The sequence below is a fragment of the Cebus imitator genome, unplaced genomic scaffold, assembly GCF_001604975.1.
Source record: "Cebus imitator isolate Cc_AM_T3 unplaced genomic scaffold, Cebus_imitator-1.0 Scaffold205, whole genome shotgun sequence".
Taxonomy (NCBI): domain Eukaryota; kingdom Metazoa; phylum Chordata; class Mammalia; order Primates; family Cebidae; genus Cebus; species Cebus imitator.
The window spans coordinates 1,734,958-1,749,520 of record NW_016107520.1 but is presented as its reverse complement, the minus strand read 5'-3'; the positions used below and the strand labels follow the sequence as shown (position 1 = coordinate 1,749,520).

Genomic DNA, 14,563 nt, shown 5'->3' with positions numbered 1-14,563 from the left:
ACCTGAACTCACCACGATAGAACTTCTGTAAGGCTTCTGGGAAGGAATGTGTATATCGAACAGGCAGGCATAAATGACCCTCAGACCTATATTTTAACAGGAATTTTTTGTCGATATAAAGAGGAAAAGAAAAATGGTGAAGCAAAAAAAATGTAATCAAAAGGTATCACACTAAGCTAAAAAATAAGATATAAAATTCTAAAAATTTCTACTCTGTATTTCATTTTTTTTGCCACAAAATGTGTTCTTTCAACAAAAACAAAAAGATTAAACAGAAATAGTAGTCTACATCCAGCTTTAATGCCATAATATACAATAATATTTGAGTTTCTACATTACAATCAAACTAAAAACAGCAGAAAATCTGCCACGAACTGATGACCCTGTAAATCACTACGAATGGTACAGTGGTGTTCAAATTATTACATTATTTAACCATTAACCTTCAAATTTTTATTTCAACCTTTAAATCACTTAACTATTAACTTTGGGCAAGTCACTTCAGCATTAGCTTCCTCATCTCCAAAGTCAGGATAAACCAGCAATCTCAAAAGGTTATTCTGAGGAATCAAAGTATTTATTTTAAATGTTTTGAATGATAATCCCTTTTTAAATGTCATTTAAGATATCCTAAAAGAGAACTGAGAAAGCTTAATCCAGTGTAATCATTCATTTATTCAAAAATATATAAATAAACTCCTTTAAGGAGTTCACAGCTTCATGTGGAAGACAAATTAAAACAAATCACTACAAATTATAAGGTGGTAAGATTGCCTATTGGCTGGTATAGATGAGAGTATGTGGCATCTAAAGATGTCCAGAAGGCTCAATTATCATCATTTATATGATACTACCATCATGAAGAAAAGGCTGAGGGTACGCTTAGCAAACAAACTCCTGATAATAAATGTAAACCAACTTCTAAGTGTGAAGAGCAGAGAACAATGTTTATACAAAGTTGTAAATAGTTTATATCTTTATCTGAGTAGGTCAACACTGAGGCTAAGAAAGGGTAGGCCTAGGCTTTTAAATTTTTATATTCATTGTAATACTGCACACAATGTTAAGTATATAAAAGGTATCAACAGTCATTTGATAGAATAATACCTGCCGAGGTCAACTGCAAGTCTAAAACCCCTGTAGAGAGAAGATTCTCTCATGAGGTTACAGTCAGATATCAGCTAGGGTTGCAGGCATCTGAAGGCTTCGCTTGGGCTAGCACAACCACCTCCAGGCTTGCTCACTCACATGGCTGGCAAATTGGTGCTGGCTGTTGGCAGGAGGCCTCAATCCCTCTCCACGTAAGCCTCTCCACAGGGTTGTTTGTGAGTATCCTCACATCGTGGTAGCTGTCCTACCCCACAATGAACAATCTTAAAGACCAATATAGATGTTGCAATACCATTTATGACCTGGCCTTGGAATCTATACATTCTCACGCCATATTCTCCTAGTCATATAGGCCATCTCTAATTAAATATTGGGGGGCAAGGAGGTACATTAAAGGCTACATAAATACTAGGAAGCTGACTACCACATGCCCTCTCTCTCATTTTGAATATTAAGTTTTCAAATGTAATTATTTACCAGGCTCAGTAGAATGGCTGTAGAATACAGAAGAGATGGACAGAAATTATACATTTGATTTAGATGGGTCCATGTGAGTGAGCCATCTTGAAAGTGGATCCTCCAGCCCAAGTCAAGCCTTCAGATGCCTGCAGACCCATCTGACATCTGCTTATACTCAGAAGAGATCTCAAATCAAAACCACCCAGCCAAACTGCTCCTGATCTCCTGACATGCAAAAACCATAAGAAATAATACGCTGTTATTGTCATAAGCCTCTATGTTTTGGAATGAATTTTTATGCAGCATTTTACAGCTAATAAAGAGGAGAAAAAAACAAGTCGAACATTAAGTTCCGGGCTTTTTTTTAGGACTCTGAGGCACCATCATATTTAAGATAAAGAAGTCAGACAACATGAAGTATACAAAAAACTAGAAAGCCACTTAATATATCTGCCTGGAGGCAAGAAGAGAAACCAAAAGACTTCTAAAACCTGTTCTAGGTAGAAAATAAAGAACAGATGCCAATAATAACAATCTCTGCTTGCCTGCTTCAAAATTTCCACAAATTTATAAACATAAAACCAGTTTTCAAAAGAAAATATAGTTCAATAAGCTGTATAACATATGATCACTAAGGTTAAGAATCTTTTACCATAATGATATAAAAATAAGCCATTAAGAAGTTCTGAAACCCACATGCATCAACATTGATGGCAATCAAAAATTACTTACTGAACCAATATTCTCGGTATTTACGTGTGAGAATATTTACTCAGCTAGATTGGGGTTCTATCCCTATTCCCTGAAATCGTTTAATTAATCATGCATTTTTCAAGTGTTTACTACCTACCAGCTATATATAAAACTATGCTAGTGCCAAAGAAATTAAAATACAAGGTCCTATACTCAAAGAATTTATAGTCTAATGGAAGAGACAAATAATTAAATAGAAAATAACTATATAGGGATATGTGCTTTCTGTATAGGGAATTACAATGTAGGAGAAACACCAGTCTTGAACAAACAAGAACCACAGAAGTGAGTAAGGGGTGTAAGGGTACTTTTGACAAAAAAACAAACAAACAAAAAAACAAAACATACAAAGGCATGGGTGGGTGGGGTAGGGTGGGGACATGGGCCTTCTGGAGAACTCTTTCACCTACTCTCAAATCATGCCCTGGGTCTTACATATCAACAAAGCTCCCTCACAGAGTAAAAGCATCCCTGTGTGAGCCTCTAATCAGCATGTTGGTGGATACTCACATAGTTACATTTTGTAGTTTGAGCACCCTTTTAGAAAGGATCCTAGGCTGATCCTAGAATGGTTAACAAAAATACATTTTTTAAGCTAAAGAATGTATCATGCCTGTGGACATATGAGGACAGATGAAACTAGAAAAGCAAATAGGCGAGAGATAGTGAAAGATAATGTATCTTACGCTAAGGAGTTTGAAATGTATCCTGAAGGATATGGGAAACTCTAAAAGACTTTAATAAGGAGTGGATATAATCAATTAGATTTGCACTTTAGAAAGAAGACTAAGGCAATGTGTAAAGTAGAAATTAGAAGGAGACAGGCTATAAGCTACTTCAGTAATTTAAACAACAAACTATAAAGGCCTGAGCTATTTTTAGTGGCAGTGAGGATGGCAAGAGATGGACTCAAAAGTAAGTTCCCTAGAACATAGGACCAATCTGATGATAGAGTGAGGGAAAGGTAGTTACAGCTTCAGCACAGGTGATGATTCCATTCATCAAGGATGTTGGGAGAGAGGAAAGGAGTTTATTTGTAGATGTTACATTTTTAATACCACTGGATACATCCAAAGTAGAGACCAGTGTGGCTAGAACAGAATGAAGGCAAAAATAATAGGCAATAAGGACAGAGAATGGTAAAGGCTAGCTAGACAATGTACAGTGTGTATGTCACATTTAAGGTGACTAACTGTTCCCTGCTTTGCCTGGACTGACAGTTTCCTGGAACACAGGACTTTCAGTGCTAAATCTAGGAAAGTTCCAAGAAAATTAGGAGGAGTTTGTCACCCTATTCATAGTTAAATAAATAAATAAATAGAATTAGATTTTATCCTAAGTTAAATAGGGAGCCATGACAAAAAAATCTAGGCAGAGAAGTCACATAATATTATCAAACTTCCACAAAATAATCACACTGGCTACAGTTGGGAGGAGAAATTAAGAAACTGTAAGGGTAAGAACGGAAGCAAGAAGATCAGTGTTGGAATAAAGATTCTGGAATCCCAGGGGACTCCAATACCACAGTATTAATCAGCCTCTCTGGAGGCAATACAGGAATTGAAGAAGAACACCAGTATTTAGGCAGCATCCAAATAGTAAGATCCTTCAACGGAGATACAAAGAAGTAGTCACAGGGATAGGAAGAAAGGGGTATTACAAATGCCAACAAAGTACAGCTGAAATAAGGGAGCAGTTAGCACCAAAAACTTCCCAGAAATCAGGTAAGACAAGGACTAAAATATCCAGTAGATTCAATAACTAGGATATCACTGGTCTCTAAGGCAAAAGCAATGTCAATGAACTGGTTGGAGGCAAATTTGTAAAAATTTGCAAAGTTTTAGAAAGTAACTAAGAACTGAAGAAGTAGAGATTTGATCAAGCTTAGGGATTAGTGGGAGGAAAAGAGCTAATAACCAAGAGAGGGACACAGGGTAAAGAATTCTTAAAATTTCTTTAAAAACAGGAGTCTTGAACAAGGCTTTTTAGGCTAAGAGGAATCGTGTGCAAAGAGAGAGAGAAAAAAACAACATGATAGGACAATATTTTTTTAAGCAGGAGAAAATAAGTAGTTCTAATCGAGTGACTTTCAATTCCTGTTTAAAAAAAAAAAAAATAGGTGAGCTAATTGAAGGAAGAATAAGGGAGGCCAAGGTGAATGCAAAAGTTGAACTACTGAAGCAGCCACCACAGAGAATGGAGACGAGAGATGAGTAGGGATACACAGGAAGTTTGTGTGCAACTCTGAGTCAATTAAGTGCAGCAATTAAGTGCTGAAGACTACAAATTGGAAGTGCCATCAAACTCAATTAGTATGACTTTTTTTCCCCAGATGATCATAGCAGCAGTAATGATGCAGACATAGAAAAGATTGATCTAGAATTGTACAGAAAGATAATGATAAAGAAATATTTGCAGTTTGGGAGGCCAAGGTGGGAGGATCACTTGAGGTTACAAGTTTGAGACCAGCCTGGCCAACATGGTAAAACCCCATCTCTACTAAAAATACAAAAATTACCCAGGTGTGGTGGTGCATGCCTGTAGTTCCAGCTACTCGGGAGGCTGATGCAGAAGAATTGCTTGAACCCAGAAGGCAGAGGTTGCAGTGAGCTGAGAACACACCACTGCACTCCAGCCTGGGCAAAAGAGTGAAACTCAATCTCAAAAAAAAAAAAAGAAAAGAAAAGAAATATTTAAGAAAGTGAATGAAGTGAGGAAGAATTAAGTGGAGAAAAACAGAGGGGATCAAAATACTGAAAGTCAAAGGGCAGATTTAGTGGGATAAAGTAATAAGTCTGCTGTTAAGGTAGGAGGCTGCAGTCAGAGTGGAATTAATAAGGATTGCAGAGATAGGGAAATCCCAGATCATCATAAAGTCTCAGTAAAGTCATGGCAGTGGATGGCTAGAACAGAATGAGGGTAAATATCAATAAAGCTGAGGAAGGAAAGAAAAAAGTACCAACAGTGTCTGGACAGGTCTTTTTATAAAGTCAGTAAAGTCACCCCCACAAAAAGTCAGTGGTGGCATAAAGAGGAATATAAATACAAGCCATAAGGAAGGGTAGAAAATGGATCATTATTACCTTTTCCGTCCTCAGCAATACCAAAGGTCCACAACACTCACCTGGGTCAAGAGCTCAGGTCTATTATGACACAGATCCTACTCCCAACCTACCTGGGAAGCTAAAACGTGAGGACTGGTCCATCCCATAGCATAATTTCCTACCAAGAATGCCAGCTAGATGTATCTATATCTTTCATGCCTGAGCTTAAAACTAGAGCTATATCCTTGAAAACAACTATATAAAAGACAATCCTACTCAATTCTACATACCTAAATTTCATTATTAGGATGTTTCTGGAACATGGTTCTAATATTCACAGTGGCCAGGAACAATGATGCTTCCACTTAGATATCACACACCACAGTAAAATGTCTGTAGCAACAGAGCCCAGGAATGTGAACGTGGTAGAGAAAATAAAGAATAGCTTCCAAATTTTAGGATAGAGCATAAAAAGATACTATGCAAAGCAAAGCAGAAATGCATCTATATTTTCCTGAAAAAAAATTTAAAAACACACCACACAAATCAAACAAAAAGTCTATGTTCTTTCTCACCGTTCTGGATCAGTGTTTACCCCTATAACTGGTTTCAGTCTGTCCAAGACTTTACTTGCTGCCAGCAGCATTGTGCCATCACCTAAGGAACACAAGACAAAACACAATATGCGGTTCTTGGCCATTTTGAAAATTAGTGGTTTTAACAATCATATCCTGCCCTGCTAACTGCCATAGCCTATCCCACTCCCTTTCTACCTACTATATCTTTTGAGTCTCCCTCTCACTCCAATCCAGGATTTCATAAGTGGCAAGATTAGATTTAGGCAGAATAATTCTTTGTTGTGGGGACACTGTAGAATGTTTCAGAGGTATCCCCTTTAGATACCAGTAGCACCCCACAGTTGGTAACCACTACTCTAATCCAGAAATTTCGATTAGCCAGTCTTCTTTGCTTTTCCCATAACACCAGTCCAAATTCACAAATTATTTTAACGAAAACATATCCAATGTATCCATCTTAAAATCTTTCTCTCCAATAGCTGCTGTCAACTTGAAGCTTTAGAAACAGTAGTCATTAACTTAATGATAAAGTACAGAAAAAAGTAAGTATAAGTATTTGGGACCAAAGAGGAATAGAATTTACCTCATCTCATTAAATACTTTATCAACTTCAATTTTTTTCCTTAAAACTGCCATAATACCAAAATACAATAACTGATCCTTTGAATCATATTTGAAGTTAAATGCATACCTTAAATACATACAAGGAACCTCACAGTAACATCATCCATTTAAAAAGTAGACTTGTATAAAACAGATGTTTTAAACTTAATCATAGCAATCCAAAAATTTGTTTAATGTCAAGTCTTAGCTAGACCTAGGGTATCTGGAAATAAGTTGTATTAAACAACATCTGTAAATTCCAACATCTTTACTTCTATAAAATTATTACCTCCTGCAGCTATGACAGCATCTGCCCATCGAACAGTCTCTTCATTATATTCTCTCCTCTTTACTAGACGAACCTCAATTCCCTCATTCCTAGGATAAAAAAGGAAAGGTTATATGAAATTTCTACTAATAATATATATAATGGGTATGTTTTCTGAGAGACAGATTATTACAATAAAGATGTAAAATAAAAAATTTGTATCATAAACAAATTTACATGGAGCTTTATAACATTATCTTTGTTTTTCATTTAATTACAACAGCCAATTAACTATGATAATTAAGGCAGCATATGAATAAACTGAAAGTTATATATCCCAAATCTCCATGTGCTTTAAAAACTTTTATAACCACTAATGGATAGCAATATTGGTTAGAATTTCATTTTCTCTACTCCTTCTGATGCTTAAATTCATAATACAAAAATGGTCCAGAAGACTAATATCTAGAGTGACAAATTTTAAACTATAAAACGGAAGGCCATTATTTTAAATCCAACAAATATTCATTGAGTACCAGACACTGAAACAGTAACTAAATACTTTGTAATTTGCACGTTTCTCACACTGACTCTCTTGTACACACCTAAGTGCGTTTCGTCCTGACTTAACTGAAGTTTCTGTAATTTTTAAGACAGAAGTTTCTATAATTTTTAAACACTCAAAAGTATCATAATGCACACACTCATATAATCTATTAGTCTGTTTTAATAAATAAAACATTACACAGTTTAACAAGCATACCCCACCCTGTACACAGCTGAGGCCAGCTGATTACTGAATTAACTCTGCAGGAAATGCATTTCACTGGAAGACAAAATAATTGAAAATATCTGTGACATTTTCAGAGTACAATAAATATTTCCTTAAAGATGCTATAAAACCAAATCCATTAACCTCAATATAATTTTCTGAAAATAATTTTATAATAACAATCATCACTAAAAGTCTAAGAATGGGCTGCTAGTACAAAATAAAAACTCGAAGTCCTGAATATAAAATCCCACCCAAGAACCAATCCCATAGACTTACCGTAAACTATCTACAATATGTTCTACATTTTTGGTGTGAATATGATGTCGTTCAAGAAGTCCATTGTAGCTAGAGCCTTTCAATGCAAGCTATATTAAAACAAAAGAAATGTTGCTTTACTAATATATATTACACATGATGTTCTAATATTATGTTTTTAAAAGCCCCATAGAAAATATGCTTTTTTGAAAATATATTTTAATGATTACCTGTGAAACCTACAAGTTAAAATTGAACTAGAAAGCCCAATATCAGAAAATTATAATTTGCCCTTAATACTAAATACAGCATTATGTTTTCTGAATCATGTAGTCACCAGGATCTTAAAATCTTATGTTTTACAGCTCAAGTTTTTTATATTTTTGATGGCTTTTGAACACATTGCATACGGCTACTTGATGATCAAAGATAAACTAATACTTTTAGAGGCAGTTAGATGACTTTTGTTCCACTTGGATTTGCTTCTCTCTTGTTCTCAGATTCATAAACTCTATTTGCAATTTACTCCATGCAATCTAAGCAAAGGACTGATAAGCTCCATTAGAAAGGATAACTTTTAGATACATATATGTCCTTCAAGAATTATTTTTCCTAGTTGGAGTAACATTTTACAACTGTCTTGTCATTAAATTTTTTTAAGTTTTTGTTTTGTTTTGTTTTGTTTTGTTTTTTGAGACGGAGTCTTGCTCAGTCACCAGGCTGGAGTGCAGTGGTGGGATCTTGGCTCACTACAACCTACGCCTCCCGGGTCCAAGCAATTCCCCTGCCTCCCACGTAGCTGGGACTATAGGCACCCGCCACCACACCAGGCTAGTTTTTTTGCATTTTTATAGAGACGGAGTTTTACCATGTTGGTCAGGATGGTCTCGATCTCCTGACCTGGTGATCCACCCGCCTCAGGCTCCCAAAGTGCTGGGATTACCCTGCAACCAGCATTAAAGTATATTTCTTATCAATAATCCATAAGGTAAAATATAGAGAAAAAAGTTCAGAAATATCCTTAGTGAACATCCATTTAATCACCAAGTAGAAAATTTGTCCGTTAGAGTGAATGCTAGAATTCAAATTAAAAATGTTATTTTTCTTTGCTCCTCCAAATTCCTTTATATCTTTCCTTTCCCTTTTTTTTTTTTTTTTTTTTCCTGAGATGGGGTCTTACTATGTTGCTCAAGGTGATCTTGAACTCCTAGGTTCTAATGATTCTTCTGCCTCAGCTCCCCAAGTAGATGAGATTATAGGCACATGTCACTATGCCCAGCTTATGCCTTTCCTTTTTATGAAGCAAAATCAGTTTTTCAAATACCTGTCTAATACAAAATCTTTTTTTTTTTTTTTTTTTTTGAGACAGTGTCTGGCTCTGTTGCCCAGGCTGGGGTGTAGTGGCGCAATCTCAGCTCATTGCAACCTCCACCTCCTGGATTCAAACCATCCTCCCACCTCAGGATCCCAAGCAGTTGGGGCTACAAGTGCACACCACCACACCCAGCTAATTTTTGTATCTTTTTTTTGTTGGTGGTAGAGATGGGGTTTCAGTATGTTGCCCAGGCTGGTCTCAAACTCCTGGGCTTAAGCAATCCACCCACCTCAGCTTCTAAAAGTGCTGGGATTACCGGTGTGAGCCACCACACCCAGTCTAATATATAATCTCAAATATTTTGTTTTAAAACATTACCTACTAACTATGAAGTAAAACTAATTTTTAGACAGTATTTTAATACATATTTTACTTTTTAAAGGTTATAACACTAACAACATGGAAGATGAATATTTAAAGAAAACTGAAATCAAGTATTATCGTATGGCTCAAAATAATTAGTGTTAATATTTTGATACCTACCTTCCCCATCTTTTGTCTACAAATAGTGGGTTAAGAGTTTTTTTAATAGTTTTGTCCTCACTTTGTAATCTTTGTATATTATCACAAAAGAGAAGTGGAGGAAGCATTTGGCTATTGCGAAAATTAGTAAGTAGACGTTAACTCACCAAGATACACTATAATAGATTAGACAGCCTGTGACAAAGTTTAATTCCTAGCCAAAAGCCTCATTATACTTAGACTATGCAACCAACGTAAAGAATTTTTGAAAGGAAAGCATTGACTAAGATTAACAGCTTAAAAAACAATCCTTCATTTAATTTAATCAACATATCAACAGAAGTCAATCGGGTCTGAAAAACTATTCTTTCTTAGAGCAGAATTTCTTAATCTGGACCAACATAGCATTAATATTCAGATGACCACTATCATTACCCAGATACAGATTGACTAAAACTGCACTAACCAGCTCTCAGTGAGTAAGGACCACTACACTCTCCCTTGGCAATCTATAGTTTCAAGGATGATTCCCAATTGCTCTCTCTCAACCTGGCCTAATTTTGGGGCTTCAAATAAATTTATTGAACTGCTTATTTGACATCTTTCTTTGGATATCTAACAGGCAGCTCAAATTAATAGAGGGCCAGATATTGAACATGCTAGATATTGAATAATAATAGTATTTAATTATTCAATTAATAGTATTTAATTATTCAGTTGATTTTCTAGCCCAAGAATTCCCCACCTATGGCTTAAGCCAAGAGTCTAGAGTCACACTCCATGCCTCCTTTTTGCTTATTTCCACATCCAATTACTAAATACTATGTTTGATCCAAGCACTTTTCTTCTTCACCTCTACCACTCATGATCTCACAACTGAACCAATGCACAAGCCTCTGACTGGGCTCCCCACTTCCACTCTTGGTGCCCTATAGATTATTCCCCATGCAGAAACCAGAGGGACCACAGCATGTCTCTTCCTCAGCTTAATGTCCTTCTACAAATGGCACTTTCTTCCTACCAACTCTCCAGGATTATGCCACCTGACTTCTGCTCCTTTCTCCCAGCTCATTTTTCCTCCCCATTCCCTGCACTCTAGTCTCTTTGGTCTATTTTCACCAAGCTCTTCCCTTTGTACTTGCCAGAATGCATTCCATCCCTCCACCTAACCCCAGCTCTTTTTAACCTCGGGGTACCAGAACTGCTGAAACAGTTGCTGCTGGCGCTGCCCTTGAAGCTGCAACGACCACCACTGCCAATTACGCCATCTCAAAATCTGTTAATTCCTTTTTTGCATTTATCACACCTAAAATTATCCTAGCATTAAAAAAAAAATCTATTTGAATCTCCTTACTAGAATATAAGTACTGGGAGAACAGTGATCTTACTTATCTTGTTTGCCATTATTCCTTAGGGCCTAGGTACTGGCTAAGTATTTGTTGAGTGAACTCATGTATGCATTTTCCAGAAAAGGAAGACTAGTACAGAAGCAGATGCTACAGAAGATAACCCAAAAAGTGACAACAGTGTGCAAAGCAGGTCTCAGAATTGAGGAGAGTTAGATTTGTTACTATAGGATATTATTTTGTTATAATAATTATTTCTCACAATCCCATTTTAGGAGTGAACATTTTAAACAGCTAGAAATTAAGCTCTAAAAAAGATTAATCCAAATATTTGAGTGCCTACTACTCTGTTCATTTAACTATTAGTGGAATTCAATCAAATGTATTAAAGAAGGCACTGCAAACTGCTAAGGACAATGAGAACCCATTCAAATGTACAATAAGCCTATAAGAACAGTTACATCTAACTTACCACTTCTACCGTAAATAACTTCAATTCCCTAACCAGACTTTTTACTTTATGTTCCAAGTTTTGGTTTGGACAATATGGAACATGTAACAAGGAAAAAAGCATATAAACCTTACTGTGTAAGCCCTGTAAATGCTTGTCTGGTTCAGAAACTTCTATGTTTACTTCCTGGTTCTCAACAAGTCCCACGAAAATAAGATACTCCACAGTTGAGTGTTAGGGAACTTTGGCTGGAGATGGTGAAGGGAATTGTGAGACAAAAAGGTTTGGCGAACTAACAAAAAACTTCAAGTTTTCTATGATTGCTAACAATTCTAAAATTACTAAAATTCTAAATACAAAGTTCAGTCAGCCTCAGAATACTTAACATTGAAGCAGAAATGTCAGTTCATAAATTCTTATTCCCACTCAAATTTCTTCTTGTGTACTAATTTTCTAGTAAGTCATGCTCAACATTCATTTACAGAATGTAAGTTCTTATTTTCTTTAAAGACCTCGCTGATTGGGCTATTAAACTTTATTAACATGAACTGGATAAAGACGGCAGATAAGAAATAAAATCACTTAATAAACAGCATCAATTAGAATGGCTTAAATCACTATACAACTAGCTTTCATTCTTCCCTCACATTCAATCTCCATAGCCAGTGAGTAGTGAAGTCCAATAATTACATTTGTTTAAAAGGAATATGCAAAAAGCTGGTAAGAATTTCTTGCTGTATCTCTGAAAATAACATGACTTCAAATATCTAAAAACTTTCCTTTAATCAGACAAAAACAAGAACACATGATTTCTTAGAAAATGTCTTACCATTAAAAGGTTAGAGAAATTACTGAAATTTAGAACACATTCCCAATTCTCTGCAATGTTACACAACATTATTAGTAACAATCTTTAATATTTTTCCCAAAAACCTGTTAATTCTTCTCTCCATTAAAATAAATAAAGATTCATCAGGACACTTGGAAAAAGCAGGTAACTCCAAGAGATCTACAGACAGACAGACACATTTCAGTATAAGCAAGAATTTCTCCTACAGAATCTCCAAAAGCCAAGATCATGTCTTCCCACACAGCTCTGATATTAAAATAAAGCACAGCATATAAGGAAAAAAGCAAGATTTTGAATGGATAGATTTATCACACTTTAAGATCCAGATGTGACAGTTATTCTATTACCTAAATGGTTTATAATACTTTTATTAAATTATCACATCGTTTTACTTATCCAAAACTAAATTTATTGCAATTACAAATTTTTAAGACTTGTTTTACTAGTCAGTTGAGTACTATTATTTTGTACTCTATGTAATTTCTATGATAGCTTAATAAGGGAAAGAGTTAAGTCTTTTCAAATTTAACACATAATAAATGCACAAACTTTTGAGACAATGACAGTTCAGTATATAAACTCACTAGGCATAAATTAGGCACCCTTAAAAGCATACATTTAACGAAATGGTACTCTAAGTGTTACTCAAAATTGACTTAAAAATGTTAACAACACCTAATTAACACCTAGTCAACCATTCACCTAACATGATCAGACCTAGTGCACTGAACCCTAAAGACTTCTTCAGATATATTTGGTATTTATCTTATATCATCTCTATTCTACTTACTCTTTCTCCCAGGCTCTCACCTTTATTTTTCCCATCATTCTCTATTTCTGCATTCCTCTGTTAATTCTGTTGACCTCCTCCCTTGGTATTGCTCAAGGTTCCAACTTTGGTTTTCTTATCTGCTCTCACTTCATTTTCCCGGAGTTAGCTCCCCACTCCAGGAAACTGGCCTACCAACTATAGTCCAGTAACCTTGAAATCTATACTGTTAGCCTATGTCTCTTGATTTACAGCCTCAAATTTTCAAATGCTACCTTTATATCCATCCACAAATAGTTCAAGTACCTCTCTCCAAAAATATTGAAACTTGATTATATACTCCCCCCTCAAATCTGCTCTTCTGAGTCCCATTTATCAGTTAATGATAGCATCATTTACATGAGCAACTTAATAAATCCAGGTGTCACCTTAATTCTTCCCTCACACTCAGTCTCCACAGCCAGTCAGTAGTGAAGTCAAATAATTATATTCATGAATTATTTCTATAATCTATGCACTTTCAGTTCATGCTGCCACTGCTTGAGTTCTAGACCACACCAATTTTTATCTGGTCTAATACAAAAGCTTGCCTCCAGATTTTCTAAACTAGTTCCTTCTAGTCTTTGACTAAACTAACCTGACCACTACCACATTTTGGGCATCATATGAAAATAAAATGCTCAAGTCTCAGAAAAATTGACCCTCATCACCCAATTACTATGGGGAAAGACAGGGCCTGAGCAAGGGTTGTATTCTACCATAAAGAGTTTGAAAACTACTAGGAGATAAAGCTAACTTCTTGGCATGAGACTTAACACCTTTATAAGGTCCAGTCTACCTGTTTGGCCTCAGTATGCTTACTATTGAGCAATTATTTTCAAATTGTCTTAAAGTGCATTATAAGCTGATCATGATTTAATGATTACAGCCAGTATTACCATTAACTAGAAAATAAAACATACTAGACAAAACAAGGCTAAATTGTTTCCTGTTATCTTTTATTTCAAGTTTATGTACTGACTCACAATGTAAGACAATCTCTGATTGTGGATCACAGTCAGTTTTGAGTTCTGTTTGTTGGCTACAAGATGAACTTCACACAAGTCTTGCTGTTCTCTCCCTTTCACATAGAAAAATTCTTCTGTGTTTTTCAATATTTAATTCAAATATCCTAAAATTAAAAGATGCCATTTCACCCTCACCATATTAGCAAAAATGTTAAAGTCTACCACATACTGTTTAGGGACTCAACTAAATGCTTACGGAAAAAACTATTTGTACTTCTAATTGCAGTATTTTTTTTTTTTAGATAAAGGAAAAACTGCAAAACTAATTATCCAAACAATGAAATATTGTACAGTAGTTAAAATGAATTAACAGGCTGGGTGTGGTGGCTCAGCACTTTGGGAGGCCAAGGCAGGCCTATCGCCTGAGGTCAGAAGTTCAAGACCAACCTGGCCAACAT

The 14,563-nt window shown here is 35.6% G+C and overlaps 1 protein-coding gene across 2 annotated transcripts in view; it reads right to left on the bottom strand.

The window, feature by feature from the left end:
* The window catches only part of NADK2 (NAD kinase 2, mitochondrial), a 47,540-nt gene that overhangs the window by 25,375 nt on the left and 7,602 nt on the right, over positions 1-14,563 (bottom strand). For both annotated transcript variants that reach the window (XM_017548252.2, XM_017548253.2), the window contains exons 2-5: positions 7,867-7,955; positions 6,837-6,925; positions 5,942-6,023; positions 3-86 (exon numbers count right to left, since the gene is read on the bottom strand). In XM_017548252.2, the coding sequence (XP_017403741.1) occupies positions 3-86; positions 5,942-6,023; positions 6,837-6,925; positions 7,867-7,955 (344 nt within the window). The remainder of the gene's footprint in view (positions 1-2; positions 87-5,941; positions 6,024-6,836; positions 6,926-7,866; positions 7,956-14,563) is intronic.